Consider the following 27,472-nt stretch of genomic DNA (forward strand, 5'->3'; position numbering starts at 1 on the left):
GTACTGACTAGGTACAGACACTAACATGGTCAGTACTGACTATAACAGACTAGGTACAGACACTAACATGGTCAGTACTGACTAGGTACAGACACTAACATGGTCAGTACTGACTAGGTACAGACACTAACATGGTCAGTACTGACTATAACAGACTGGGTACAGACACTAGCATGGTCAGTACTGACTATAACAGACTGGGTACAGACACTAGCATGGTCAGTACTGACTATAACAGACTGGGTACAGACACTAACATGGTCAGTACTGACTATAACAGACTGGGTACAGACACTAACATGGTCAGTACTGACTAGGTACAGACACTAACATGGTCAGTACTGACTATAACAGACTAGGTACAGACACTAACATGGTCAGTACTGACTATAACAGACTGGGTACAGACACTAGCATGGTCAGTACTGACTATAATAGACTGGGTACAGACACTAGCATGGTCAGTACTGACTATAATAGACTGGGTACAGACACTAGCATGGTCAGTACTGACTATAATAGACTGGGTACAGACACTAGCATGGTCAGTACTGACTATAATAGACTCGGTACAGACACTAGCATGGTCAGTACTGACTATAATAGACTGGGTACAGACACTAACAGGCTCTACTGTGTGACAGGATGTGGTCCAGCAGAACAACACTCTGATCGAGGAGATGCTTCACCTCATCATCATGGTGGTTGGTGAGTCTGCTTTCAAATTTTTCGTATTAAAATGTCAAAAAACAACTCGACCTATATTATATATTTAGGTGAGTTGTGTACGGACAAAAACACAATGCATCTCAGAAAACACAACAACAACAACAGCTGAGCATAGTTAGTCTTAATTAGCGCATACATTTTTTTTGGAGGACCCTTCTGCACTGATGGAACCCACGAGATGCCGACTGCATCTGAAGGTGTGTTTGTGTGTACAGGTGACTGCATCTGAAGGTGTGTGTGTGTACAGGTGACTGCATCTGAAGGTGTGTGTGTGTGTGTACAGGTGACTGCATCTGAAGGTGTGTGTGTGTGTGTGTGTGTACAGGTGACTGCATCTGAAGGTGTGTGTGTGTGTGTACAGGTGAGCGCTACGTGTCAGGTGTCGGCCAGGTGGAGCCCTCTGATGAGGTCAGAAGAGAAATCATCCATCAGCTGTCAATCAGACCGATGGCTCACAGCGAGCTGGTGAAGGCTCTGCCAGAGAATGTGAGTGTTTACCTGTCTGTCTGTTCACCTGTCTGTCTGTTCACCTGTCTGTCTGTTCACCTGTCCTTCTGTTTACCTGTCTGTCTGTTCTCCTGTCTGTCTGTTCACCTGTCCTTCTGTTTACCTGTCTGTCTGTTCTCCTGTCTGCCTGTTCACCTGTCCTTCTGTTTACCTGCATACCTACATATAGTTCATGTGTTGTGTCTTTTCTTCTCTAAAGGGGAACAAGGAGACGGGTCTGGAACGAGTCATCGACAGCGTGGCTTCATTCAAGTCAGTTTCCTTCAACACCACCACCTTAAACACAAGTCCACCTTAACAACCATCATTCCACCTTAAACACAAGTCCACATAACTCTAAGATCTACTATATATCTAATACAGCTCTACTATAGATCTACTACAGATTTAATACAGATATACTACACATCTTCTACAGATCTACTCCAGATCTTCTATAGATCTACTATAGATCTACTCCAGATCTTCTACAGATCTACTATAGATCTACTCCAGATCTTCTATAGATCTACTATAGATCTACTCCATATCTTCTACAGCTCTACTATAGATCTACTCCAGATCTTCTATAGATCTACTACAGATCTAATACAGATCCACTGTGTTAACAGGAAACCAGGCGTGACGGGTCGAGGTCTGTATGAACTAAGACCTGAGTGGAACAAACACTTCAACCTCTATTTTCATCACTTCAGCAGAGCCGACCAGTCCAAGGTATACACTCTGATCAGGTGATTGATCAGGGGATGGTAACGGTGTGTGATGTCATGGCAACAATGTGTGATGTCATGGTAACAGTGTGTGATGCGTTGCAGGCTGAGGAAGCTCAGAGGAAGCTGAGGAGACAGAACGGAGAGACCACAGGTAAACACACCTGTCTGTCTAGTAGTTACACCTGTGTGATGATGTTTCATGGTGGTAATGTGTGTGTGTGTGTGTGCACGTGCACGCTCAGCCCTCCCCCCTCCTGCCCCACCCCTTCTCTGTCCTCTGTTCGGCAGCCTGGTGAACCTGCTTCAGTGTGATGTGCTGCTGGCTGTAGAGGACGCTGTGCTGCAGTGGGCTGTGGAGCCCAGTGGGGGGGGCTGGACTGAGTCCATGCTGCAGAGGGTGAGGCACAAGGGGGTGTACTAGATCCTAACCATATGGGTGGTGTTCTAGATGGGGGTGTAGTAGATCCTAACCATATGGGTGGTGTTCTAGATGGGGGTGTACTAGATCCTAACCATATGGGTGGTGTTCTAGATGGGGGTGTACTATTCCCTAACCCTATGGGTGGTGTTCTAGATGGGGGTGTACTATTCCCTAACCCTATGGGTGGTGTTCTAGATGGGGGTGTACTATTCCCTAACCCTATGGGTGGTGTTCTAGATGGGGGTGTACTATTCCCTAACCCTATGGGTGGTGTTCTAGATGGGGGTGTACTATTCCCTAACCCTATGGGTGGTGTTCTAGATGGGGGTGTACTATTCCCTAACCCTATGGGTGGTGTTCTAGATGGGGGTGTACTATTCCCTAACCCTATGGTGGTGTTCTAGATGGGGGTGTGTTAGGCCCTAACCCTATGGGTGGTGTTCTAGATGGGGGTGTGTTAGGCCCTAACCCTATGGGTGGTGTTCTAGATGAGGGTGTACTATTCCCTATCCCTATTAGTGGTGTACTAGAGCCTCACTCTATGGGTGGTGTACTAAACCTAACCTTATGTGGGTGTATTAATATGACTGTTCTAACTGTATCCTCTCTCTATGTGTGCACTGTGTGTGTATATACTGTGTGTGTAATGTGTGTGTATATACTGTGTCTATACTGTGTACAGGTTCTTCATCTGGTGGGTGTGGCTCTTCTAGAGGAAGAGCAGCAGCTGGAAAGCAGCAGCAGAGACGATGACATCACATTTAACTACTCCTGCAAGATCACACGTCAGTACACACATTATAAACACCCATTCAGTATATACACACATTCAGTATATATACACATTAGTATATACACACATTAGGTATAGATAGACATAATGTACTCCGGTTTGAGGACCTCAGAACTGTGACTCTGCTCTTTGCAGATTATGTGGACTAGAGTCCTTCTCCATGCTGCACTATAATACAGGCAATAAAGAGTGTGTGCATGTGTGTGTGTGTGTGTGTGTGTGTGTGTGTGTGTGTGTGTGTGTGTGTGTGTGTGTGTGTGTGTGTGTGTGTGTGTGTGTGTGTGTGTGTGTGTGTTTAGGTCCAGGTGAAGCTCCCAGTACTTCAGGAAGTGCTATGGCTCTGTTGGAGAGTCTGCAGAACGCTCCACACCTGGAGGTTCACAAAGACATGATCACCTGGATCCTCAAGGTGAGCAATGATGTGACTCTGATGTCACAGCCTATAGATCTGATCTGTTGTACAGGCTCAGTTTGATTTCAGTTGAGGCGCTAATAAATAATATTACATAGTTAAACTATATCAGCATGGGTTAACTTCACACAGTTTAGTTTGTTCTGTAAAAAGTATCAAAATAATGTTTTGATAATGTCAGTGTTTAATCCACTTTTGCAAACAAAATGTTGTACTTTTTTGGTGTTTCTTTAAATGTGTTTGTTCATTGTGTTTTGACCATTAGTGAGGTAGCCATTACATTCATGGAGACCAGCTGCAATTCAACAAATTATTGTACAATTTAACAATATTTTTGACAGTTGTCCTGTTGTGTTGGACATAACTCTGAAGGTAAAGGACATAGTTGTGTTGGACATAACTCTGGAGGTAAAGGACATAGTTGTGTTGGACATACCTCTGGAGGTAAAGGACATAGTTGTGTTGGACATACCTCTGGAGGTAAAGGACATAGTTGTGTTGGACATACCTCTGGAGGTAAAGGACATAGTTGTGTTGGACATACCTCTGGAGGTAGAGGACATAGTTGTGTTGGACATACCTCTGGAGGTAAAGGACATAGTTGTGTTGGACATACCTCTGGAGGTAAAGGACATAGTTGTGTTGGACATACCTCTGGCGGTTGACCTGGATGTCTCTGTGGGTCTTTGAGATGTTCATATGGAGACGTAGATGTTTGTTTGTGTCGTCAGATGGTTGCAAACATCAAAACAATGAGAGAACAAACGTCCTCCACCTTCACCGTCCCCGTCTGCCAGGGACAAGGACCAGAGGAGGTGAGACGTCAAACATTGATGATGATGATGATGATGATGATGATGATGATGATGATGAGGAGGAGGCTGTCCTCTCTCTGCAGACGGTGCGAGACAAAGACAAGGCGGAGAGAAAGAGGAAGGCGGAGATGGCTCGTCTCCGGAGGGAGAAGATCATGGCTCAAATGTCTGAGATGCAGAAACATTTCATCAATGAGAACAAGGAGCTTTTCCAACAGAGTCTGGAGGAGCTGGAGGTGTCCACGTCTGCTGCTGTAGACAACAGGTACACCTGGACACACCTGTCCACACGTTTATACACCTGTGTATATACCTGTCTACATCTGTACACACAGGTGAAACGAAAAATCTAATGAAGGTTACATAAAAGAATAGTGAAACATTTTCTCCCCTTCCAGTCCTCCCAGTTCGGAGTCCACCTGCGCTGCTCAGGTGTGTGTTGGTCCCAGGAGAGTGGGCGGAGCCAAGCGCCGTCAGCTGGTGACCTGTATCCTATGTCAGGAGGAGCAGGAGGTCAGAGGTCAAGGCAGAGCCATGGTGCTGGCGGCCTTCATCCAGAGATCAACAGTGTTGTCTAAAAACCGCCGCTGCAACCTACCTGACCCAGGTGGGCAGGGCCTCACTATGACATCATCGGGACAGCAGCCGCTGTTATTCCGTGTTGTTTGCCAAATGTGTAAATGTGTGTTTTAGAGCGCCACGACCCTCTGTTCATGGACCCTGCTCTGTCACTGGGGATCCACACGGCCAGCTGTGGACACATCATGCACGCCACCTGCTGGCAGAGGTGAGGCACTGCATCCACACCTTATAATAACTTTATCCATTTATATAGGGTCATATCACAACATAAGTTATTGTGTGTGTGTGTGTGTGCGTGCGCGCTCTCAGGTACTTTGAGGCGGTGCAGTTGAAAGAGCAGAGACGTCAGCAGCGTCTACGAGGTCATACCAGCTACGATGTGGAAAACGGAGAGTTCCTGTGTCCGCTGTGCGAGTGTCTGAGCAACACTGTGATCCCTCTGCTGCCACACACACACACACCTGACTACAGGTACACACACACACACACACCTGACTACAGGTACACACACACCTGACTACAGGTACACACACACACCTGACTACAGGTACACACACACACTTGACTACAGGTACACACACACCTGACTACAGGTACACACACACACACCTGACTACAAGCACACACACACCTGACTACAGGTACACACACACACACACACACACCTGACTACAGGTACACACACACATCTGACTACAGGTACACACACACATCTGACTACAGGTACACACACCTGACTACAGGTACACACACACACCTGGCTACAGGCACACACACACACCTGACTACAGGTACACACACACACACACACACACACCTGACTACAGGTACACACACACACCTGACTACAGGTACAAACACACACACCTGAACACATACACACACACATACCTGAACACATACACACACACCTGAACACACACACATACCTGAACACACACACACACATCTGAACACACACACACACACACCTGAACACACACCCATACCTGAACACATACACACACCTGAACACATTTGAACACACACCTGAACACACACACACACACCTGAACACACATACCTGAACACACACACACACACACACTTGAACATACCTGAACACACACACCCGAAGACACACACACACACCTGAACAGACACACCTGAAGACACACACACACCTGAAGACACACACACCTGAACACACACACACATACCTGAATACACCTGAACACACACACACACCTAAAGACACACACACCTGAACACACACACATACCTGAACAAACACACACACATATGCCTGAACACACACACAAACCTGAACACACACATACCTGAACACACACACACATACCTGAACGAACACACACACACATACCTGAACACACACACACATGCCTGAACACACACACACATACCTGAACACACACACATACCTGAACACACCTGAACACACACACATACCTGAATACACACACACATACCTGAACACACACACGTACCTAAACACACACACACACCTGAATACACACACATACCTGAACGAACACACACACACGCCTGAACACACACACATGCCTGAACACACCTGAACACACGCACACATACCTGAACACACACACACACCTGAACACAAACACATACCTGAACACACACACATACCTGAACACACACACATACCTGAACGAACACACACACAGATGCCTGAACACACACACAAACCTGAACACACACCTGAACACACACATACCTGAACACACACACACATACCTGAACGAACACACACACACATGCCTGAACACACACACACACACATGCCTGAACACACACACACACACATACCTGAACACACACACACACATACATACCTGAACACACCTGAACACACACACATACCTGAATACACACACATACCTGAACACACACACGTACCTAAACACACACACACACCTGAACACACAAATACCTGAACGAACACACACACATGCCTGAACACACACACATGCCTGAACACACACACATGCCTGAACACACACACCTGAACACACACATGCCTGAACACACACACATGCCTGAACACACACACCTGAACACACACATGCCTGAACACAGACACCTGAACACACACACCTAAACACAAACACATACCTGAACACACACACACATACCTGAACACACCTGAACACACACATACCTAAACGAACACACACACACACCTGAACACACACACACATACCTGAACACACACATACACACACACATACTTGAACACACATACATAGCTGAACACACACACACACCTGAACACACACACACACACCTGAACACACACACACATACCTGAATACACCTGAACACACACACACACCTGAAGACACACACACCTGAACACACACACATACCTGAACACACACACCTGAACACACACACACACCTGAACACACACTCATACCTGAACAAACACACACACATATGCCTGAACACACACACAAACCTGAACACACACCTGAACACACACATACCTGAACACACACACACATACCTGAACGAACACACACACACATACCTGAACACACACACACATGCCTGAACACACACACACACATACCTGAACACACACACACACATACATACCTGAACACACATACCTGAACACACCTGAACACACACACATACCTGAATACACACACACATACCTGAACACACACACGTACCTAAACACACACACACACACACACCTGAATACACACACATACCTGAACGAACACACACACACGCCTGAACTCACACACATGCCTGAACACACCTGAACACACGCACACATACCTGAACACACACACACACCTGAACACAAACACATACCTGAACACACACACATACCTGAACACACACACATACCTGAACGAACACACACACACATGCCTGAACACACACACAAACCTGAACACACACCTGAACACACACATACCTGAACACACACACACACATACATACCTGAACACACCTGAACACACACACATACCTGAATACACACACATACCTGAACACACACACGTACCTAAACACACACACACACCTGAACACACACACATACCTGAACAAACACACACACATGCCTGAACACACACACATGCCTGAACACACACACATGCCTGAACACACACACCTGAACACACACATGCCTGAACACACACACATGCCTGAACACGCACACATGCCTGAACACACACACCTGAACACACACATGCCTGAACACAGACACCTGAACACACACACACACATACCTAAACACAAACACATACCTGAACACACACACACATACCTGAACACACCTGAACACACACATACCTAAACGAACACACACACACACCTGAACACACACACACATACCTGAACACACACATACACACACACATACTTGAACACACATACATAGCTGAACACACACACACACCTGAACACACACACATATCTTAACACACACACATATCTTAACACACACACATACCTGAACACACACACGTACCTAAACACACACACACACCTGAACTCACACACATACCTGAACGAACACACACACACACCTGAACTCACACACATACCTGAACACACACACATACCTGAACACACACATACATACCTGAACACACACACATACCTGAACACACACATACCTGAACGAACACACACACATGCCAGAACACAGACACACACACCTGAACACACACATACCTGAACACACATTCACACACACACACACACACACATACATACCTGAACACACACACATACCTGAACACACATACATAGCTGAACACACACACCTGAACACACACACATACCTTAACACACACACACACCTGAACACACACACACATACCTGAACACACACACGTACCTAAACACACACACACACCTGAACACACACATACCTGAACGAACACACACACACACCTGAACTCACACACATACCTGAACACACACATACCTGAACACACACATACATACCTGAACACACACACATACCTGAACACACACATACCTGAACGAACACACACACATGCCTGAACACACACACACACACCTGAACACACACATACCTGAACACACATTCACACACACGCACACACATACATACCTGAACACACACACATACCTGAACACACACACATGCCTGAACACACACACACACACCTGAACACACACATACCTGAACACACATTCACACACACACACATACATACCTGAACACACACACATACCTGAACACACACACATACCTGAACACACACACATACCTGAACACACCTGAACACACACACACATACCTGAACACACACGCACATACCTGAACACACCTGAACACACGCACACACACACCTGAACACACACACACGCATACATACCTGAACACACACACATACCTGAACACACCTGAACACACGCACACATACCTGAACACACCTGAGCACACACACATACATGAACACACACACACCTGAACACACACACATACCCGAACACACACACATACCTGAACACACACACATACCTGAACACACACACACACACCTGAACACACATACATAGCTGAACACACACACATAGCTGAACACACACACACATCTGAACACACACACATACCTGAACACACACACATACCTGGGCACAAGTCAACTCTCTTTTTTCTCTCAGGGTCGATCATCCTTGTCTGGAGGCGTGGCTTAAAATGACCAATCAGCAAATAGCAGCACTTCGCTCCGCCCAGAGGAAGCCGTCTGACGGTCAGTCACCTTTGGCTTGTTTACTTCATGAGTTCCTGTAGGTAGACTTGGTCTCCAGTAGAAAACAGTAGAACATGAGGCATCTTCTGGACATACATTAGACAACCAGACAAACATGATGAAGTACTCAAAGCTACAGATCAGTGCTGCTTATAATTATAACATGTTCACCTGAGTGATGGCTGCTGGAACAAAGCTGTTTTATACCTCTTTGTTCTCACCGTGGTTCTAAACTCCTCCTCCAGAGGGAGAACCTGAACCTCCTGTGCAAAGAGGGGGAGTCGTCCTTTAAAATGGAGCCGGTTACCTGTTGTAGTTGTGTGGTGTTCAGGGACTCTGGGCTGATCCGTGACTCACTAATCAGCCTGCTAGACCGTTTCACCTGTCAATCATTGAGAGGGCGGAGTCACACCTGTTTCTGTTTGAGATTTGTTGATTAATAAAATCTATAATTCGATACATTTCATATTTCAGGTGTAGCAGAGGGGGCGGGGCCTGCTGTCCCTGAAGGATTCAGAGTGGACTTCACTCCACAGTGAGTTTGCATTGGTACCATACATCTGTTAGAACACACCTGGATGATGTCAGCAGGTGATGATGTCACCGTCTCTCTCAGGAACCCGTTCTCCAGCAGCGTCAGGGAGATGATCACCACCTTCAGCATGTCCACCTACAAGGTGGGACTGAAGCTGAACCCCAACGAGCAGGACCACAGAGTCCCGGTGCTGAGCTGGTCCACCTGCGCCTACACCATCCAGAGCATAGGTACACACACACCTGGGACGGTACACACACACCTGGGAGTGTACACACACACACCTGGGAGGTCAGACGTTATGCTGACAGTGCGTTTCATTGCAGAGCGCCTCCTGATGGAAGAGGACAGGCCGTTGTTTGGAAGTTTACCTTGTCGACAGGTAACAAAGAGAGGCGGGCCGTCTGATTGGACGGGAGTGGCAGAGGGGCGGGGTTTTAGAGATTTAAATGGAAACCTGCATTGTTAGGTAGAGGAATGTTGGAGGGTCTATCACCTGTTCACCAGGTACACATCATGAAGATATAATGTGTGTGTGTGTGTGTGTGTGTGTGTGTGTGTGTGTGTGTGTGTGTGTGTGTGTGTGTGTGTGTGTGTGTGTTACAGGATGACTGCTTAAGCTCTCTCACCAGGTTCAGTTCAGCCTGTTGGAATGCGGCTCCACCAACAACAGTTCAGTCGCACTTCATCAGGCTGCTAGCAGGTAACACACACTACACACACACATATACAGTTGCATACGGTATGTTTGTAATCTGTGTGTGTGTGTGTGTGTGTGTGTGTGTGTGTGTGTGTGTGTGTGTGTGTGTGTGTGTGTGTGTGCGCTGTAGCCCTAGTTCCAGACTCTCAGGTAGAAAACAATCTCTCTATCCTCGACATCGACATGTTTCACCTGCTGGTGAGTTTCATCACTTCATACCGAGTTTAAACCAAGTTTATTTTGATTTAGTCTAAACCCAGTCATCTTCCAGTGTAGGGTCAGCTTATACACAATAAAGTCAGTAAATCCAGTGTAGGGTCAGTTTATACAAGATAAAGTCAGTAAATCCAGAGTTCCTGTTAACGGTCAGTGTTGTTCTCTGCAGGTCTACAATGTGATGTCTTACAGTTCGGTTCACAGTCTGGACCAATCAGGACTGAGAGTTGTGGACTCTGCCCACCTCCACCTGCTTCACTTGGTCACTGTGGCTCACCTGGTGCAGATCCTGCTCACCTCCACCACAGGTCTCACTCACATGAACACACACTGTCTCACCTGTCTGTCTCTCACCTGTCTGTCTCTCACCTGTCTGTCTCTCACCTGCCTGTCTCTCACCTGCCTGTCTCTCACCTGTCTGTCTCTCACCTGCCTGTCTCTCACCTGCCTGTCTCTCACCTGCCTGTCTCTCACCTGTCTGTAGAGGAGGTGTGTATGGATCAGGATGGCGGCGCATCAGAGGAGGAGGAGCTCACCTGTCAGCTCTACAACACGCTGAGGAAACACCTGGGCAGGTTAGTACACACAGACAGGCACACACACACACACACACACACACACACACACACACACCTGCTGAGCTGGTATTGACCAGCAGTCCAGAGTGACGAGGGAAATAAGACAAATGACAAATTATTTCTTTATGTATTGATAAATATTTCTGAGTAATGTGTTAATAAATGAATATTTAAAGAATTCAATAAATACAGCAAACTATATTGCTCTTTATTAATTGATTGTTTATAATCTATTTATCCTATTTGGCCAAATTTAGATTTTTTTATTTCTATTTAATATATTGTTTTGTTATGTGTTTAATGAACTGTGTGCGTGTGTGTGTGTGTGTGTCAGTGTGTTACCTGAAGTGACCTCTGGGTGGCAGCTGTTTCGTTGTCTTAAAGCTGGCATCCTGCCGTTCCTCCGAGCCGCCGCCCTTTTCTTCCACTACCTGAACTCTACAGCGCCACCTGCTGACCTGCTGGGTAACAACACACGCACGCACACACGCACGCACACACACACACACACACACACACACACACACACACACACACACAGGTTGTCAGTGTGTCTTTGTGACGGATGAATCTGAAAGCAGCTCTTTCACCACCACTGCTCTCTGCAGCTCAGACTGGTTTTACTGGTTCAGTCACATGAAGACGTATATATGTGTTCATATCTATATATATATATATATATATATATATGTATGTGTTCATATCTATATATATCTATGTGTTCATATCTATATATATATATATATATGTATGTGTTCATATCTATATATATATGTATGTGTTCATATCTATATATATGTATATTTATGTGTTCATATCTATATATATATATGTATATGTATGTGTTCATATCTATATATATATACACTCACCTAAAGGATTATTAGGAACACCTGTTCAATTCCTCATTAATGCAATTATCTAATCAAACAATCACATGGCAGTTGCTTCAATGCATTTAGGGGTGTGGTCCTGGTCAAGACAATCTCCTGAACTCCAAACTGAATGTCAGAATGGGAAAGAAAGGTGATTTAAGCAATTTTGAGCGTGGCATGGTTGTTGGTGCCAGACGGGCCGGTCTGAGTATTTCACAATCTGCTCAGTTACTGGGATTTTCACGCACAACCATTTCTAGGGTTTACAAAGAATGGTGTGAAAAGGGAAACACATCCAGGATGCAGCAGTCCTGTGGGCGAAAATGCCTTGTTGATGCTAGAGGTCAGAGGAGAATGGGCCGACTGATTCAAGCTGATAGAAGAGCAACTTGTTACAACCGAGGTATGCAGCAAAGCATTTGTGAAGCCACAACACGCACAACCTTGAGGCGGATGGGCTACAACAGCAGAAGACCCCACCGGGTTCCACTCATCTCCACTACCAATAGGAACAAGAGGCTACAATTTGCAAGAGCTCACCAAAATTGGACAGTTGAAGACTGGAAAAATGTTGCCTGGTCTGATGAGTCTCGATTTCTGTTGAGACATTCAGATGGTAGAGTGAGAATTTGGCGTAAACAGAATGAGAACATGGATCCATCATGCCTTGTTACCACTGGCTGGTGGTGGTGGTGTAATGGTGTGGGGATGTTTTCTTGCCACACTTTAGGCCCCTTAGTGCCAATTGGGCATCGTTTAAATGCCACGGCCTACCTGAGCATTGTTTCTGACCATGTCCATCCCTTTATGGCCACCATGTACCATCCTCTGATGGCTACTTCCAGCAGGATAATGCACCATGTCACAAAGCTCCAATCATTTCTAATTGGTTTCTTGAACATGACAATGAGTTCACTGTACTAAAATGGCCCCACAGTCACCAGATCTCAACCCAATAGAGCATCTTTGGGATGTGGTGGAACGGGAGCTTCGTGCCCTGGATGTGCATCCCACAAATCTCCATCAACTGCAAGATGCTATCCTATCAATATGGGCCAACATTTCTAAAGAATGCTTTCAGCACCTTGTTGAGTCAATGCCACGTAGAATTTAGGCAGTTCTGAAGGCGAAAGGGGGTCAAACACAGTATTAGTATGGTGTTCCTAATAATCCTTTAGGTGAGTGTATGTGTGTATATGTGTTCATATCTATATCTATATATGTTCATATATATATATATATATATATGTTCATATCTTCACCATAAAACATACATACATAGTACACACTACATACAGAGTACACACTACATACAGAGTACATAGTACACACTACATACAGAGTACACACTACATACAGAGTACATAGTACACACTACATACAGAGTACACACTACATACAGAGTACATAGTACACACTACATACAGAGTACACACTACATACAGAGTACATAGTACACACTACATACAGAGTACATAACACATGCACATTATGTAAACATAGTAACTAGTTGGTGCCTCATTATGCAGAGAGCTGTAACATATGGGTATGTATCCCATATGCAAGTGCCTTTAAAATGTGAATTTAAGAAAGTGTGTGTGTGTGTGTGTGTGTGTGTGTGTTGTAGTTGCAGGTCCAGGTCAGTGGGAGGTCCTGTGTAGTTTCCTCAATCTGCCCTCCAACCTGCTGCAGCTCCACCAGACTCACCACACACTGCTGGAGCCGCTTATACACAGGTAACACACACACACACCACACAGGTCACACACACCACACCACACAGGTCACACACACCACACCACACAGGTAACACACACTGTTTGAAAAATGTACTCGACACCTTGAGGTAAAATCATAGATCAGGACATTTATTCTTCGAAGAAGGAACAGAGTCAGAATCACAACATGATGTCAATTGCGTATCCTGGACTGCTCCATGAATGAGAGAGTTACCTCTTAAATACATTAATGACACCATCACAGAAGCTCTCATGACTCTTCAGGTTGGCTTGCATTGGCATGGTCATGATCACAAGGAGCACCACGTTCTTCACACAGAGACATGGAGGCATCCGCATCTCAGGACCATCAGAAGGTCACTGTGAAAGCACACGCATGTTTTAACAGGAGAGGAGGTCACATGAGAAGCACACGCCTTTACACAGTCTATGATTCATAATATAACTGTGAAACAGTACTTGATTAAAAGTTTTTCTTCTAACATTTCCCTCATTTTTATACTAAGTATAACAATTTAATTAAAAGAAAAACGTTTTAGAATATATCATCACATTTACCAAAAACCCTGGATTCAGGACTTTAAAAAAATCTTATTGTCTAGTAACAATGCTTTATTTCTGGATAGCACTTTGTCGTCGGGTAAAGATGTTTATATCAGGATGAAAACCTTCTTGGAGGATAAAACCTTTCTATAAGCAACTTTTCCCTTCCTGAAATAAAATAATGTTCTTTTCTCCACCAGCTGCAGATATGGTACTGCAGTCATCACTCTGGAATGTCTCTTGATTTTCGGCGTGTGAATCATAATTGTTTTACAGTCCAGTGTTATCAGTGTGTTCAGACAGATGGCCTTGTCATAATGCAGGGGACCAGGAGTCTGCTGCCCCACTGCTTCACCTCGTGGGGAAGTGGACCACGATTCCAGCAGTTTGTTGAAGGGCTTGTAAATCCCTGCTCTCTGCCATCCTCAGAACCCCTGGTCTCTGACCCGTCCAGCGCCGTGCTGGTAGGAAATATAAATACAACAGGATCAGTCAAACATTCTACAGACACCTCACCACCTCCCCCTCCCCCAGCAACATGTCTACATGCCATTCCTTTCTGCATCATGTATCCAATCAACCCTATTTTATTGTTTCCACCAGAGGAATATTGACTCTATCCCTGCTACAGTTTGATTCTGTGTGATGTCACATTAACCCCTTCAGGGTGCCACCAGAGTTCCTTCAAAGAAGTATCTAGTGAAACAAGTGTAGTTTGCAGCTCAGGGTGAGAAACAGGGCGGTGCTGAGTCATTCTACTGGAAAGGCGGCACAGCGTCTGTTACATTGGGGGAGGAGAATAGATGTAGGACGCAGTGAACCTGGCCTCTAGTGTTTAGAGCCTCAGTTTGTAGTCATGTTGAGATAAGTGACCCCGTCTGCATCTGTGCTGCTCGGAGCGGTGGTGACCTTATCATCAATAGTTGTTTTTGTGGTTGTGACTGGTCTGCATTAGGCATTCTCTGGGAATTGATTTACCCTCATTTTGAGAAAAAGTTTGGACATCCTGTCCAGTGTTATCAACAGATAGTGTATACTCCCCTGAATCCCTTAGACCATTTAACTCATTTATTGTTCCTCCAACAGCATAAACCTGGTAGTCTAATCACATGCCCTGGTCTAAGTGTCTCCATTGCTCTACCAATTTCTGCAAGTGTTTCCCACTGAAGCCTTACAGACACCACTAAGCCTCCTATATGCTGTTAGTATCTTCACTGGTTTCAGACAAATAATCATATTGAATTCAAATCCCTGTTCACCCAGACTTCACATAAGAGGTGCTTGGTATCCGTAATTTAAGGTTTATCAGCGGCAAAACTCTGCAGACAATTGGCTCACTTTCTGCAGTGTGTGCAAAACAAATATTTAAACTAAATTATTATACATTTTTAAAGTAATTAGATATGCAGTAAAAACGTATTTTATGTATTAGTCTTGCTGACTGGGGACAGTGAACTATGATACTTCACCTCTGTCCCAGACACAGCAGCCAAGTGTGTTAAGACTTGTTTACTAAGTGTGTGGAGTTATCACAGTAAATTCTTTCTCAGTGAAACCCGAACCTCGGTTTTATGTCTTTCGTCAAGGCTTCTGCCACCACTGTTAAAGCATCTGATGAATTAGTTGAACATACTTCAACCTATTTTGAAAACCTTATTTTATAATCGTTTAGACAACATGTATTCCCCTCACATCGGTTGAGTTCAATAGAATTCATGCAAATGTACTGAAATGGATATTCTGGTTCTGGCAATTTTTTTTATTTGAGTGATTAGTAAAGCCATATGCATTAAACACCGTCCTACATACCCTCCCACCTGTTTAGCCATAGTTCCACATGGCTAAAAAGAGCTGTATCTCCATGTATTGTTTAAGGCAATACTAATCTACCTTCAGGAAACCTTCAGAACCCTTTCCCCATCCCTCCCACAGCTATGTTTATTCTTATTTATTTTTGCTTGCTGTGGATCACTTGTTTGCATATTTTCTTTTTATTATTTTATTTAATGAAGTGTTGAACTTCAAAAGTAAAATGGTCTTTATCATTTCTTTATGCCTATAGGCTTGTTAGATCAGTTCACACTCTCAATACGGTCATGTGTTGAACTTCATCAGCTGTGGGCAATAAGTTGTATCATCTCTCCATAGTTAAATGAGGTTGTGAAAGCAACACTGCCAGCATTAAGGGTGTTTTGCAGGTGACATATAAGCTCTCTCTGATCCAAACACGATCCCTCTCCCACATACACACTCATTCCTTAATCTTCCTCTCTTCACATACCATACACCATCCAGTCCACTTTAAACAGTTTCACATTACTTTCTTTCTTTCTCTCTCTCTCTCCACAAAGCTGCAGTTTCTTTTTGTTTACTTTAATGTCCCAAAGAATTCCAAAATAGTGCCAGAGTCCCGTCTCTGCACTCTTATGTATTGTTTTGGAACATACCAGAGTAAAATCTGACTCTCCTGTGGAGTTTTAGCATTTAGCTAGTTTAGCAGCCTTTCCTCTGAGAAAAGATGGTAAGATTTTCACAATACCTTCTGATTCTAAAAAAAAATGTAATATTACCTCAGTAAAGATTTGTTATTCTTATTTTTGCCGTACGGCTTTAAAGAACCAGCTCTCGCATGTCCCTCGTTTGTTGTTGTTCCAAATGGCGGAGCCACTTCAAATCTTTTTATTCTTTAATTCCTACGTTATAGATTGTGGTGGCTAGGTTTAATTTATAACCATAGTCTGGTAGCAGTCATTTTATTGTAACCTAAACTACTTTCATGCCTTCTTGCGTTTGATTTATCATTTTATTAATCTGTTGTCTTCTGAGGTTCAAATAACAGATTTGTATGTTCTGGAATTAACCAACAATATTATGTTATATTATATCTAGTCTTATATCTAGCAACAAACACTTTCATATTTATTTTATTCAGTGTCCCCAGCCCATGTGTGTGTTAGTACGACCTTGTGATTCCGCTGTAGTGGATCATTGACGCGTCTCCGATGCTTTCCGTCCCTTCCAGCAGCCCCGCCTCCAGTGTCCCTCCTTCCCACAGCGGAAACAAGTTCCCTTCTCTGTGGCGTCCTTCCATCCACTCTCCCTCCCGTGCCCACGCCCACTCCTCTTGTTATCTCCAATGCAGACAACAGGTCAGCTATCATAGCTGCATCCTGGCTGTGCGTGTCCGGGCCGCAGTGGCAGGTGGAGAGAGTGGCGTGGAATATTTTGGAGGAGACTCTGGATAGTGAGATCACTGCCGCAGGAGGAGCGGCAGCATAGGCAAGAACACGGAGGAGTTGGCCTCCGCACACACCTTATCATCGCTTGGATACAGATTAGAAAAGTTAGTCATGTTTTGTTCACACTTCTTGTAATTTTCTTGCTCTTTACTCCCTTTGCTAGTGTTTGACCCCATGTCTTTATTTTTATTTTATTCCTATACTAAGCGCTTTTTATTTTTATTTAGTTTTTTCCACCTTGTCTTCCCTTCTGCCTGGCCTTAGATTCCTTACCCACTCCTCTTTTTGATTGTCCCCAATCTCATCAATTACCTCTTATCATTTAAAACCTGCTTCCCGCCTTTGAGCCTGTGTACAATTTCCCCTTCTTCTTCTTTCACCTGGGGGGCCAAATATTCATTGTAACGTAATTACTTCCCGTCTCCGGGTGGTAGCAGTCCTACTCAATGATACTTATCACATGATTTAACAGACCACATCACCCCTTTCTTCTCTTCTGACGTTGGGTCGTCTAATGAGTTTTTTGTATCCTTAGAAGCCAGGAGAAAGGTTTCATGAACCCAATACCAGAAGACCTGAATGCGAAGCTTCTACTACAGCAGAAGGCTGCAGCGCGCGCTCACGTGGGGCTTACAAAGCCAGTCCACCAATATCGTTTTATTTCTCCTTGCTTCTTAGCACCCTATTCTCACCAGACGTCCCCCTTTAATTAGTTCAAAAATATTATCCACCCCCTCTCTTAAATATAAGTTTAATTATTGACAATGATGCGGAAATGTCAAGTTTTTTTAAATCTGCTACACATCTGGGAGATCATTTATCAACTTTTTACCGATGAACAGACACTTCAAACATACGCACCTGAAGTGATTTCCTCACTGGGTCGGTGAAAAAATAAAACGGATCTCTCGTCACTCCTCTCTCCTCCAGTCAGTCCTGGCCTCACAAAAACACCAAACTACACTCTTGCAAGTTGTAGGGCGGAGGGCTTTCTGTGAGAGTCCTGGACTCCCCGTGCAGGTTTCAGGAAAGACTCTGGAGGGGAGATGTTGAATCCGGCTCGAAGGACCAATATGTTAGAAAAATTTACTCGACACCTTGAGGTAAAATCATTAATCAGGACATTTATTCTTCGAAGAAGGAACAGAGTCAGAATCACAACATGATTTGTCAGAAGGTCGCTGTTAAAGCACACGTATGTTTTAACAGGAGAGGAGGTCACATGAGAAGCCACACGCCTTTACACAGTATATGATTAATAATATAACTGTGAAACAGTACTTGATTAAGAGTAAATAAGTTTTTCTTCTAACACACACACACACACACATACAGGTAACACACACACTGAAACAGCTGAATATCAGATGACAGTGAAGTCATGGTGTATGTCATTTAGGTCAGCTTCCTCCTGAATACATTTTGTGTGTGCGCATTTACGTGTGTGTGTGTTACTTGTGTGTGTGTGTGTGTGTTACCTGTGTGCGTGTGTTACCTGTGTGTGTGTGTGTGTTACTTGTGTGTGTGCGTGTGTGTGCGTGCATGTGCAGGTGGTGTTGTCACCCAGGTGTGAGACAGACTCTGCAGGTGGGCGGAGTCATCGTCAGGTTCCCCAGAGAGTCAAACCAGCTGATCCAACTTCCAGAAGATTACAGCGTCCTCATCAACCAGGCGTCCAGCTTCACGTCAGTACTCTCTGTACACACTGTACACACTGTACACACTCTGTACACACTGTACACACTGTACACACTCTGTACACACTGTACACACAGTACACACTCTGTACTCTCTGTACACACTGTACACACTCTGTACACACTGTACACACTCTGTACTCTCTGTACACACAGTACACACTCTGTACACACTGTACACACTCTGTACTCTCTGTACACACAGTACACACTCTGTACACACTCTGTACACACTGTGTACACACTGTACACACACTGTACACACTCTGTACTCACACTGTACACACTCTGTACACACACTGTACACACTCTGTACACACTCTGTACACACTGAACACACTCTGTACTCACTGTACACACACTGTACACACTCTGTACACACTCTGTACACACTGTACTCACTCTGTACTCACTCTGTACTCACTCTGTACTCACTGTACACACTCTGTACACACTCTGTACTCACTCTGTACTCACTGTACTCACTGTACTCACTCTGTACTCACTGTACACACTCTGTACTCACTCTGTACTCACTCTGTACTCACTGTACACACTCTGTACACACTCTGTACTCACTCTGTACACACTCTGTACACACTCTGTACACACTGTACAGACTGAGTTCTGTCATTTGATGTGATCGCAGAAAGGTTGACCTCTGGAAACTGGAATATATGTATATATTGTATACATGTAAATATATATATAAATGTATATAAAAGATAAAAATATGTATTAAAGTGATCAAAAGCTTGAGGTTTCATGGAACGGCGTGGAAGTGGTGTGACGACTATTGCATGTGGTTCGTGATCATGCAGCAAGCTGTTGTAACTCCACTGTACTTTGTCACAACTGTTCCAAAGTGAACATGCTTCATGAGAGGCATGGCTGGAAGACTTCTGCATGTCAATATTAACTCACAGTCAGAGCGCCACCTACTGGGAAACTATGGCAATTTGAACTAGAAATGAAGGACGAAAATGAAATTGGCCGACTTCTGGTACGGTTTAGAGCATGGTCCCAGTGTGTGTGGCAAGTTTAGTTACGTGTCGAGCATGCCTCGTCCCTCAAAAGTGACTTTGTTGTTGACCGCGAAGGATGGGTCGCCACGGCAACAGCGTTTCACGAAACATCAAAATCTTTGGGGGCTGGCGTCATGAAAATCTTTTGTTTGTCTGGAAGTAATTGGAAGTTGATCTGATTGACCGACTAAGAGAAGCAAGCCAAAGTATCGAAATATTTACTTGCTGTCACCTGTTGAGCAGGAGTTAACAGGTGAAGGGTAGGGAGCAGGAGTTAACAGGTGAAGGGAAGGGAGCAGGAGTTAACAGGTGAAGGGAAGGGAGTTAACAGGTGAAGGGTAGGGACCAGGAGTTAGTAGGTGAAGGGAAGGGAGCAGGAGTTAACAGGTGAAGGGAAGGGAGCAGGAGTTAACAGGTGAAGGGAAGGGAGCAGGAGTTAACAGGTGAAGGGAAGGGACCAGGAGTTAGTAGGTGAAGGGAAGGGAGCAGGAGTTAACAGGTGAAGGGTAGGGACCAGGAGTTAGTAGGTGAAGGGAAGGGAGCAGGAGTTAACAGGTGAAGGGTAGGGAGCAGGAGTTAACAGGTGAAGGGAAGGGAGCAGGAGTTAACAGGTGAAGGGAAGGGAGTTAACAGGTGAAGGGTAGGGACCAGGAGTTAGTAGGTGAAGGGAAGGGAGCAGGAGTTAACAGGTGAAGGGTAGGGACCAGGAGTTAGTAGGTGAAGGGAAGGGAGCAGGAGTTAACAGGTGAAGGGTAGGGACCAGGAGTTAGTAGGTGAAGGGTAGGGACCAGGAGTTAGTAGGTGAAGGGAAGGGACCCGGAGTTATCAGATGAAGGGTAGGCAGCAGGAGTTAACAGGTGAAGGGTAGGGACCAGGAGTTAGTAGGTGAAGGGAAGGGAGCAGGAGTTAACAGGTTAAGGGTAGGGACCAGGAGTTAGTAGGTGAAGGGAGCAGGAGTTAACAGGTGAAGGGTAGGGACCCGGAGTTATCAGATGAAGGGTAGGGACCAGGAGTTAGTAGGTGAAGGGAAGGGAGCAGGAGTTAACAGGTGAAGGGTAGGGACCCGGAGTTATCAGGTGAAGGGTAGGGAGCAGGAGTTAACAGGTGAAGGGAAGGGCGCAGGAGTTAACAGGTGAAGGGAAGGGAGCAGGAGTTAACAGGTGAAGGGAAGGGAGCAGGAGTTAACAGGTGAAGGGTAGGGACCAGGAGTTAGTAGGTGAAGGGAAGGGAGCAGGAGTTAACAGGTGAAGGGTAGGGAGCAGGAGTTAACAGAGTTTGTTTGAATGAAGATAGGGTGGGAGCCTGATGGGTGTGGATGGGGGGCGTTCCAGGGGGTGCAGCAGCTGAAGACCCCGTCACCCATCAGGTCCTGTTCTTGGTCCTGATGGTCTTCAGAGTGTTTGCATCGGTGGACCTGAGGCAGCGGGTTGGGGCGTGAGGGGGAGGAGGTCTGAAGGGTAGGGAGGGACCAGGTGGTTTAGGGCTTTGTAGGTGATGAGTATTATTTTAAAGTCAATCCTGTACTTGACCGGGAGCCAGTGGAGGCTGTGTAGGACCGGGATGATGTGTGACCGAGGGAACTGATGTGTTCATAGCGGCAGGTGGAGGTGAGCAGTCAGGCGGCAGAGTTCTGAACATATTGGAGTTCATTGAGGATTTAGTTGGAGCCGTAGAGGATGCTGTTGCAGTAGTCGAGTCTGGAGGATATAAGCGCATGTTGGTGGTGGCTCACTGTAAATACTCACTATATATACTCACTGTTAATACTCACTATATATACTCACTGTAAATACTCACTATAAATACTCACTGTACATACTCACTGTAAATACTCACTATAAATACTCACTGTACATACTCACTATATATACTCACTGTAAATACTCACTATATATACTCACTGTACATACTCACTATATATACTCTCTGTAAATACTCACTATATATACTCACTGTAAATACTCACTGTAAATACTCACTGTAAATACTCACTATATATACTCACTATAAATACTCACTGTACATACTCACTGTAAATACTCACTATATATACTCACTGTAAATACTCACTATATATACTCACTATAAATACTCACTGTACATACTCACTGTAAATACTCACTGTACAAACTCACTGTAAATACTCACTATATATACTCACTGTACATACTATGTATACTCACTATATGTACTCACTATATATACTCACTTTAAATACTCACTATATATACTCACTGTAAATACTCACTATATATACTCACTATAAATACTCACTATGTATACTCACTATACATACTCACTATATATACTCACTGTAAATACTCACTATATATACTCACTGTACATACTCACTATATATACTCACTGTAAATACTCACTATATATACTCACTGTACATACTCACTATATATACTCACTGTAAATACTCACTATGTATACTCACTATATATACTCACTATACATACTCACTATATATACTCACTGTAAATACTCACTATATATACTCACTGTACATACTCACTATATATACTCACTGTAAATACTCACTATATATACTCACTATATATACTCACTATACATACTCACTATATATACTCACTGTAAATACTCACTATATATACTCACTGTACATACACACTATATATACTCACTGTAAATACTCACTATATATACTCACTGTACATACTCACTGTAAATACTCACTATATATACTCACTATAAATACTCACTATATATACTCACTATATATACTCACTATATATACTCACTGTACATACTCACTATGTATACTCACTATACATACTCACTATATATACTCACTGTAAATACTCACTATATATACTCACTGTACATACTCACTATATATACTCACTGTAAATACTCACTATATATACTCACTGTACATACTCACTATATATACTCACTGTAAATACTCACTATGTATACTCACTATATATACTCACTATACATACTCACTATATATACTCACTGTAAATACTCACTATATATACTCACTGTACATACACACTATATATACTCACTGTAAATACTCACTATATATACTCACTGTACATACACACTATATATACTCACTGTACATACACACTATATATACTCACTGTAAATACTCACTATATATACTCACTGTACATACTCACTATATATACTCACTGTAAATACTCACTATATATACTCACTGTACATACTCACTATATATACTCACTATATATACTCACTGTACATACTCACTATATATACTCACTATATATACTCACTGTAAATACTCACTATATATACTCACTGTACATACTCACTATATATACTCACTGTACATACTCACTATATATACTCACTATATATACTCACTGTACATACTCACTATATATACTCACTGTACATACTCACTATATATACTCACTGTAAATACTCACTATATATACTCACTGTACATACTCACTATATATACTCACTATATATACTCACTGTACATACTCACTATATATACTCACTATATATACTCACTGTAAATACTCACTATATATACTCACTGTACATACTCACTACATATACTCACTGTACTTACCTGTCCACCTGTAGTACCTGTACCAGTTCCTCTGTAGAGAGTTGCTGGCTGTAAACTGGCCCTCTCTAACACAGCTCACCTGTACCTGCTCCCTGATACCTGTGCAGGTGTCCCCGGTCCGGAGGGGACAAGTCTCGGGCCCCCACCCTGTGCCTGGTGTGTGGCTCCATGCTGTGCTCCCAGAGCTACTGCTGCCAGACGGAGGTGGACGGGGAGGACGTGGGCGCCTGCACCGCCCACACCTCCACCTGTGGAGCCGGGCTCGGCCTCTTCCTCAGGTAGCCCCGCCCCCTGCTGCTGCTGCAGGGCCCTATTCCTCGTACCTGGCTAAACAAAGTCAAGCAAATGTTCTAATCTCCAGCTTAAATTAGCGAGATGATTGACATCAAGCTGTCTGGGTTTCTTCACGGCTGATCCGCGCTGAAACGTCTCGTTAATTCTAGCCAGACGTCAGTCATCTGGATAAATGCGCCGCTCCTCTTCAGAAGGATAATAATGGAGCACTGACACCACCATGTTCTAACAGTACAATGGACAATAAACTCAGAGGAACCTCTTTTTATCTCTCTGCTGAGAAGCAGGAGATGATCATGAAGGCATATGAGGAAGTCAATACCGTAGTCATTCACAGCAAACGCGTTGCGAATATTCCAACGTTTTTGCAACATTGTTGCCGTGAACGCAACTTTAACTCCGCCCCCGCTGAGAGACATAAGCGTCGCAAATATATCAGACAAGTTAAATGTATCAGTGTTGGGAAAATGTATCGGCTAATTTGAAGTGCTTCATCACCCAAATCAATCAGATTATATTTACGAATAAATATATACTCATGAGGATATATGTACTGTATGCACGTATGAATCATGTACTATATATGTGTATATGAGTTTGAATATGTGTATGGGCGGATCAGTATGTATGCATTATTCATAATCAGAAATTCAATCAATTGAAGCAGTGAAAATAAATTGTGTGTGATTCTCTGTATTCTCATCACGATCACCTTAATCATGTTCTACAATAATGATATGCATGGTGTACTAATAACACTGTCATATAATTATGATGCTTTCAACACATCCATAAGTTTCTTAAGAGCTAAATAAACTAAAGAACAGCGGCATGCAGCGGCTGACAGTCTGTGTCTGAGACGATCAGCTGCGCCTGTGGTGATCAATGTCCGCGGCTCGAGAAGCTCTCTAAATAAATTATTTCTTGCCGGCAGAATCTATATCGCCGCGTACAGGAAGTCATGATGATGTAAAGGATGGATCCTGGAGATCTGAAAGAACTCTCTCCCTATAAAACTAATATAACTAATATCGCTCCTTCATCAATGAGGAAGGGAGCTGCCTTTTTTGTCCGTGGGAGTGTCCATCTTATCCAGTGAAGTTCAGTCAGCCTGCCCGGGAGCAGGTTTACATTTTTGGATGTGTTGCTATGGTGATTTATCTAAGCTTGCTTCGAGAAACCGAGAAAGCCTGACCTACGTCATCTTATCCTGACAATTAGCCGCTAACTCAGTAAGCCAGGTACGAGAAACAGGGCCCTGCTCTCTCTGGAGGTGACTGACACTGACTGTGTGTGTGTGTGTGTGCGTGTGTGTGTGTGTGTGTGTGTATAGAGTCAGAGAAAGTCAGGTGTTGTTTGTAGCAGGTAAAACAAAAGGCTGTTTCTATCCTCCTCCGTACCTGGACGACTACGGAGAAACAGACCAGGGCCTCAAGTAGGTGTTCTCCTTATATTGTTTGTTTGTTTACTTGTTTGTGTCCTCAGGAGAGGGAACCCCCTCCACCTGGTTCTTTGTTTGTTTACTTGTTTGTTTGTGTCCTCAGGAGAGGGAACCCCCTCCACCTCTGTTCGGACCGCTACAGGAAGATTGAGCGTCTGTGGCGACAGCACGGCATCGCTGAGGTCATCGGTCACGCTCAGGAGGCCAATCAGACGCTGGTCGCCATCGACTGGCAGCACCTGTGATGATTGGCTCCTCTGTCTAAGCCACGCCCCTTATAGTTACAGACCCTCCTCTGAACCAATCGGCTCAGATCCGCTTTCAGGGATTCTTTCAGGACTTTTGGCTTGGTGCTTCCTGTCTGATGGAGGCTCCGCCCCTTGACCTCTGACCTCGTCCATGTTCAAGCTCCTCCCTCAGACAGAAAGTTAGGAACGTTTCTTTTAGATGTTTTTTTTCAGATTTGCATTTGTTTTGGGAGATTAACCAAAGTGAAGCCCCGCCCCCCTGCTGCTGTCACTCACAGATTGATTCACAGGTTACCTTTCTTTCATTTTCAATCGTGTTGCATGATGGGATTTTTGCGTCGGCGTCGTCCAATGAGTGCTTACGCCTAACATTTCACACTGAGGAAAAGAAAATCATTTTTAAGAGAGTTAGTGTGTTTTTTTAAGCGTTTCCATGGCAACAGCCTCCCAGAGTTCAAAAATTAGTGAAATATTTGAAGCATCATGAAAATGAATGAGCTATAAATCCTATAAACCTATATTTACACCATATCAGACTGTTTCCTGTTTGTATTGAGAGCTGTGATGTCACTTCCTGTTCAATTAGTTTTTTATGAGTTTTTGTTGAAACGTGACGAATCAGCAGAAATCATTTATTTATTTATTTGTTTCTTATCAAATGCAGATTTATGTTTGAATTTAATTTGTCTTTTCAGGTTTAAATGAAAAGATTCACAGCAAGTTGCCTCTTCATCATCATCATCTTCTTCATCATCAGACTTGTTAATATGTGAATTATTGTATAAATTAGTAAATGTACAATATTGTATAAGAATAACAAAACCAATAAAAACTTTAAAAGAAGTTCATGTTTGTGTTTAATCCGTTCCATCACATAATAATAAATCACTAATCATAAAGAACTCCACAACTTCACTTCAATTGTATTTTATTATTGTTCTCGAGAAGAAAGTCTGAACATTCTTCTTTAAAGAAGTTTTATCTTTAGTTAGTGCCTCTAGATATAATCAATGGGTCT

General features: G+C 43.8%; 1 protein-coding gene across 1 annotated transcript in view; it reads left to right on the forward strand.

The window, feature by feature from the left end:
* Positions 1 to 27,270, forward strand: part of ubr2 (ubiquitin protein ligase E3 component n-recognin 2) — a gene marked incomplete at its 5' end in the record, with an annotated part of 56,384 nt that extends 29,114 nt beyond the window's left edge. The window contains 27 exons of the mRNA XM_079230277.1: positions 645 to 708; positions 1,091 to 1,215; positions 1,436 to 1,488; positions 1,848 to 1,950; positions 2,052 to 2,100; positions 2,192 to 2,346; positions 3,053 to 3,155; positions 3,463 to 3,572; positions 4,307 to 4,390; positions 4,474 to 4,655; positions 4,789 to 4,997; positions 5,084 to 5,177; positions 5,282 to 5,443; positions 9,653 to 9,741; positions 10,216 to 10,276; positions 10,358 to 10,506; positions 10,603 to 10,658; positions 10,883 to 10,979; positions 11,107 to 11,174; positions 11,362 to 11,500; positions 11,677 to 11,767; positions 12,105 to 12,235; positions 14,273 to 14,381; positions 19,717 to 19,851; positions 24,579 to 24,749; positions 26,099 to 26,200; positions 26,310 to 27,270. Of these exons, the coding sequence (XP_079086403.1) occupies positions 645 to 708; positions 1,091 to 1,215; positions 1,436 to 1,488; positions 1,848 to 1,950; positions 2,052 to 2,100; positions 2,192 to 2,346; positions 3,053 to 3,155; positions 3,463 to 3,572; positions 4,307 to 4,390; positions 4,474 to 4,655; positions 4,789 to 4,997; positions 5,084 to 5,177; positions 5,282 to 5,443; positions 9,653 to 9,741; positions 10,216 to 10,276; positions 10,358 to 10,506; positions 10,603 to 10,658; positions 10,883 to 10,979; positions 11,107 to 11,174; positions 11,362 to 11,500; positions 11,677 to 11,767; positions 12,105 to 12,235; positions 14,273 to 14,381; positions 19,717 to 19,851; positions 24,579 to 24,749; positions 26,099 to 26,200; positions 26,310 to 26,451 (3,033 nt within the window). The 3' untranslated portion in view covers positions 26,452 to 27,270. The remainder of the gene's footprint in view (positions 1 to 644; positions 709 to 1,090; positions 1,216 to 1,435; positions 1,489 to 1,847; positions 1,951 to 2,051; positions 2,101 to 2,191; positions 2,347 to 3,052; positions 3,156 to 3,462; positions 3,573 to 4,306; positions 4,391 to 4,473; positions 4,656 to 4,788; positions 4,998 to 5,083; positions 5,178 to 5,281; positions 5,444 to 9,652; positions 9,742 to 10,215; positions 10,277 to 10,357; positions 10,507 to 10,602; positions 10,659 to 10,882; positions 10,980 to 11,106; positions 11,175 to 11,361; positions 11,501 to 11,676; positions 11,768 to 12,104; positions 12,236 to 14,272; positions 14,382 to 19,716; positions 19,852 to 24,578; positions 24,750 to 26,098; positions 26,201 to 26,309) is intronic.
* Positions 27,271 to 27,472: the final 202 nt, after the last annotated feature.

This window comes from Taurulus bubalis (assembly GCF_910589615.1).
Source record: "Taurulus bubalis genome assembly, chromosome: 14".
Taxonomy (NCBI): domain Eukaryota; kingdom Metazoa; phylum Chordata; class Actinopteri; order Perciformes; family Cottidae; genus Taurulus; species Taurulus bubalis.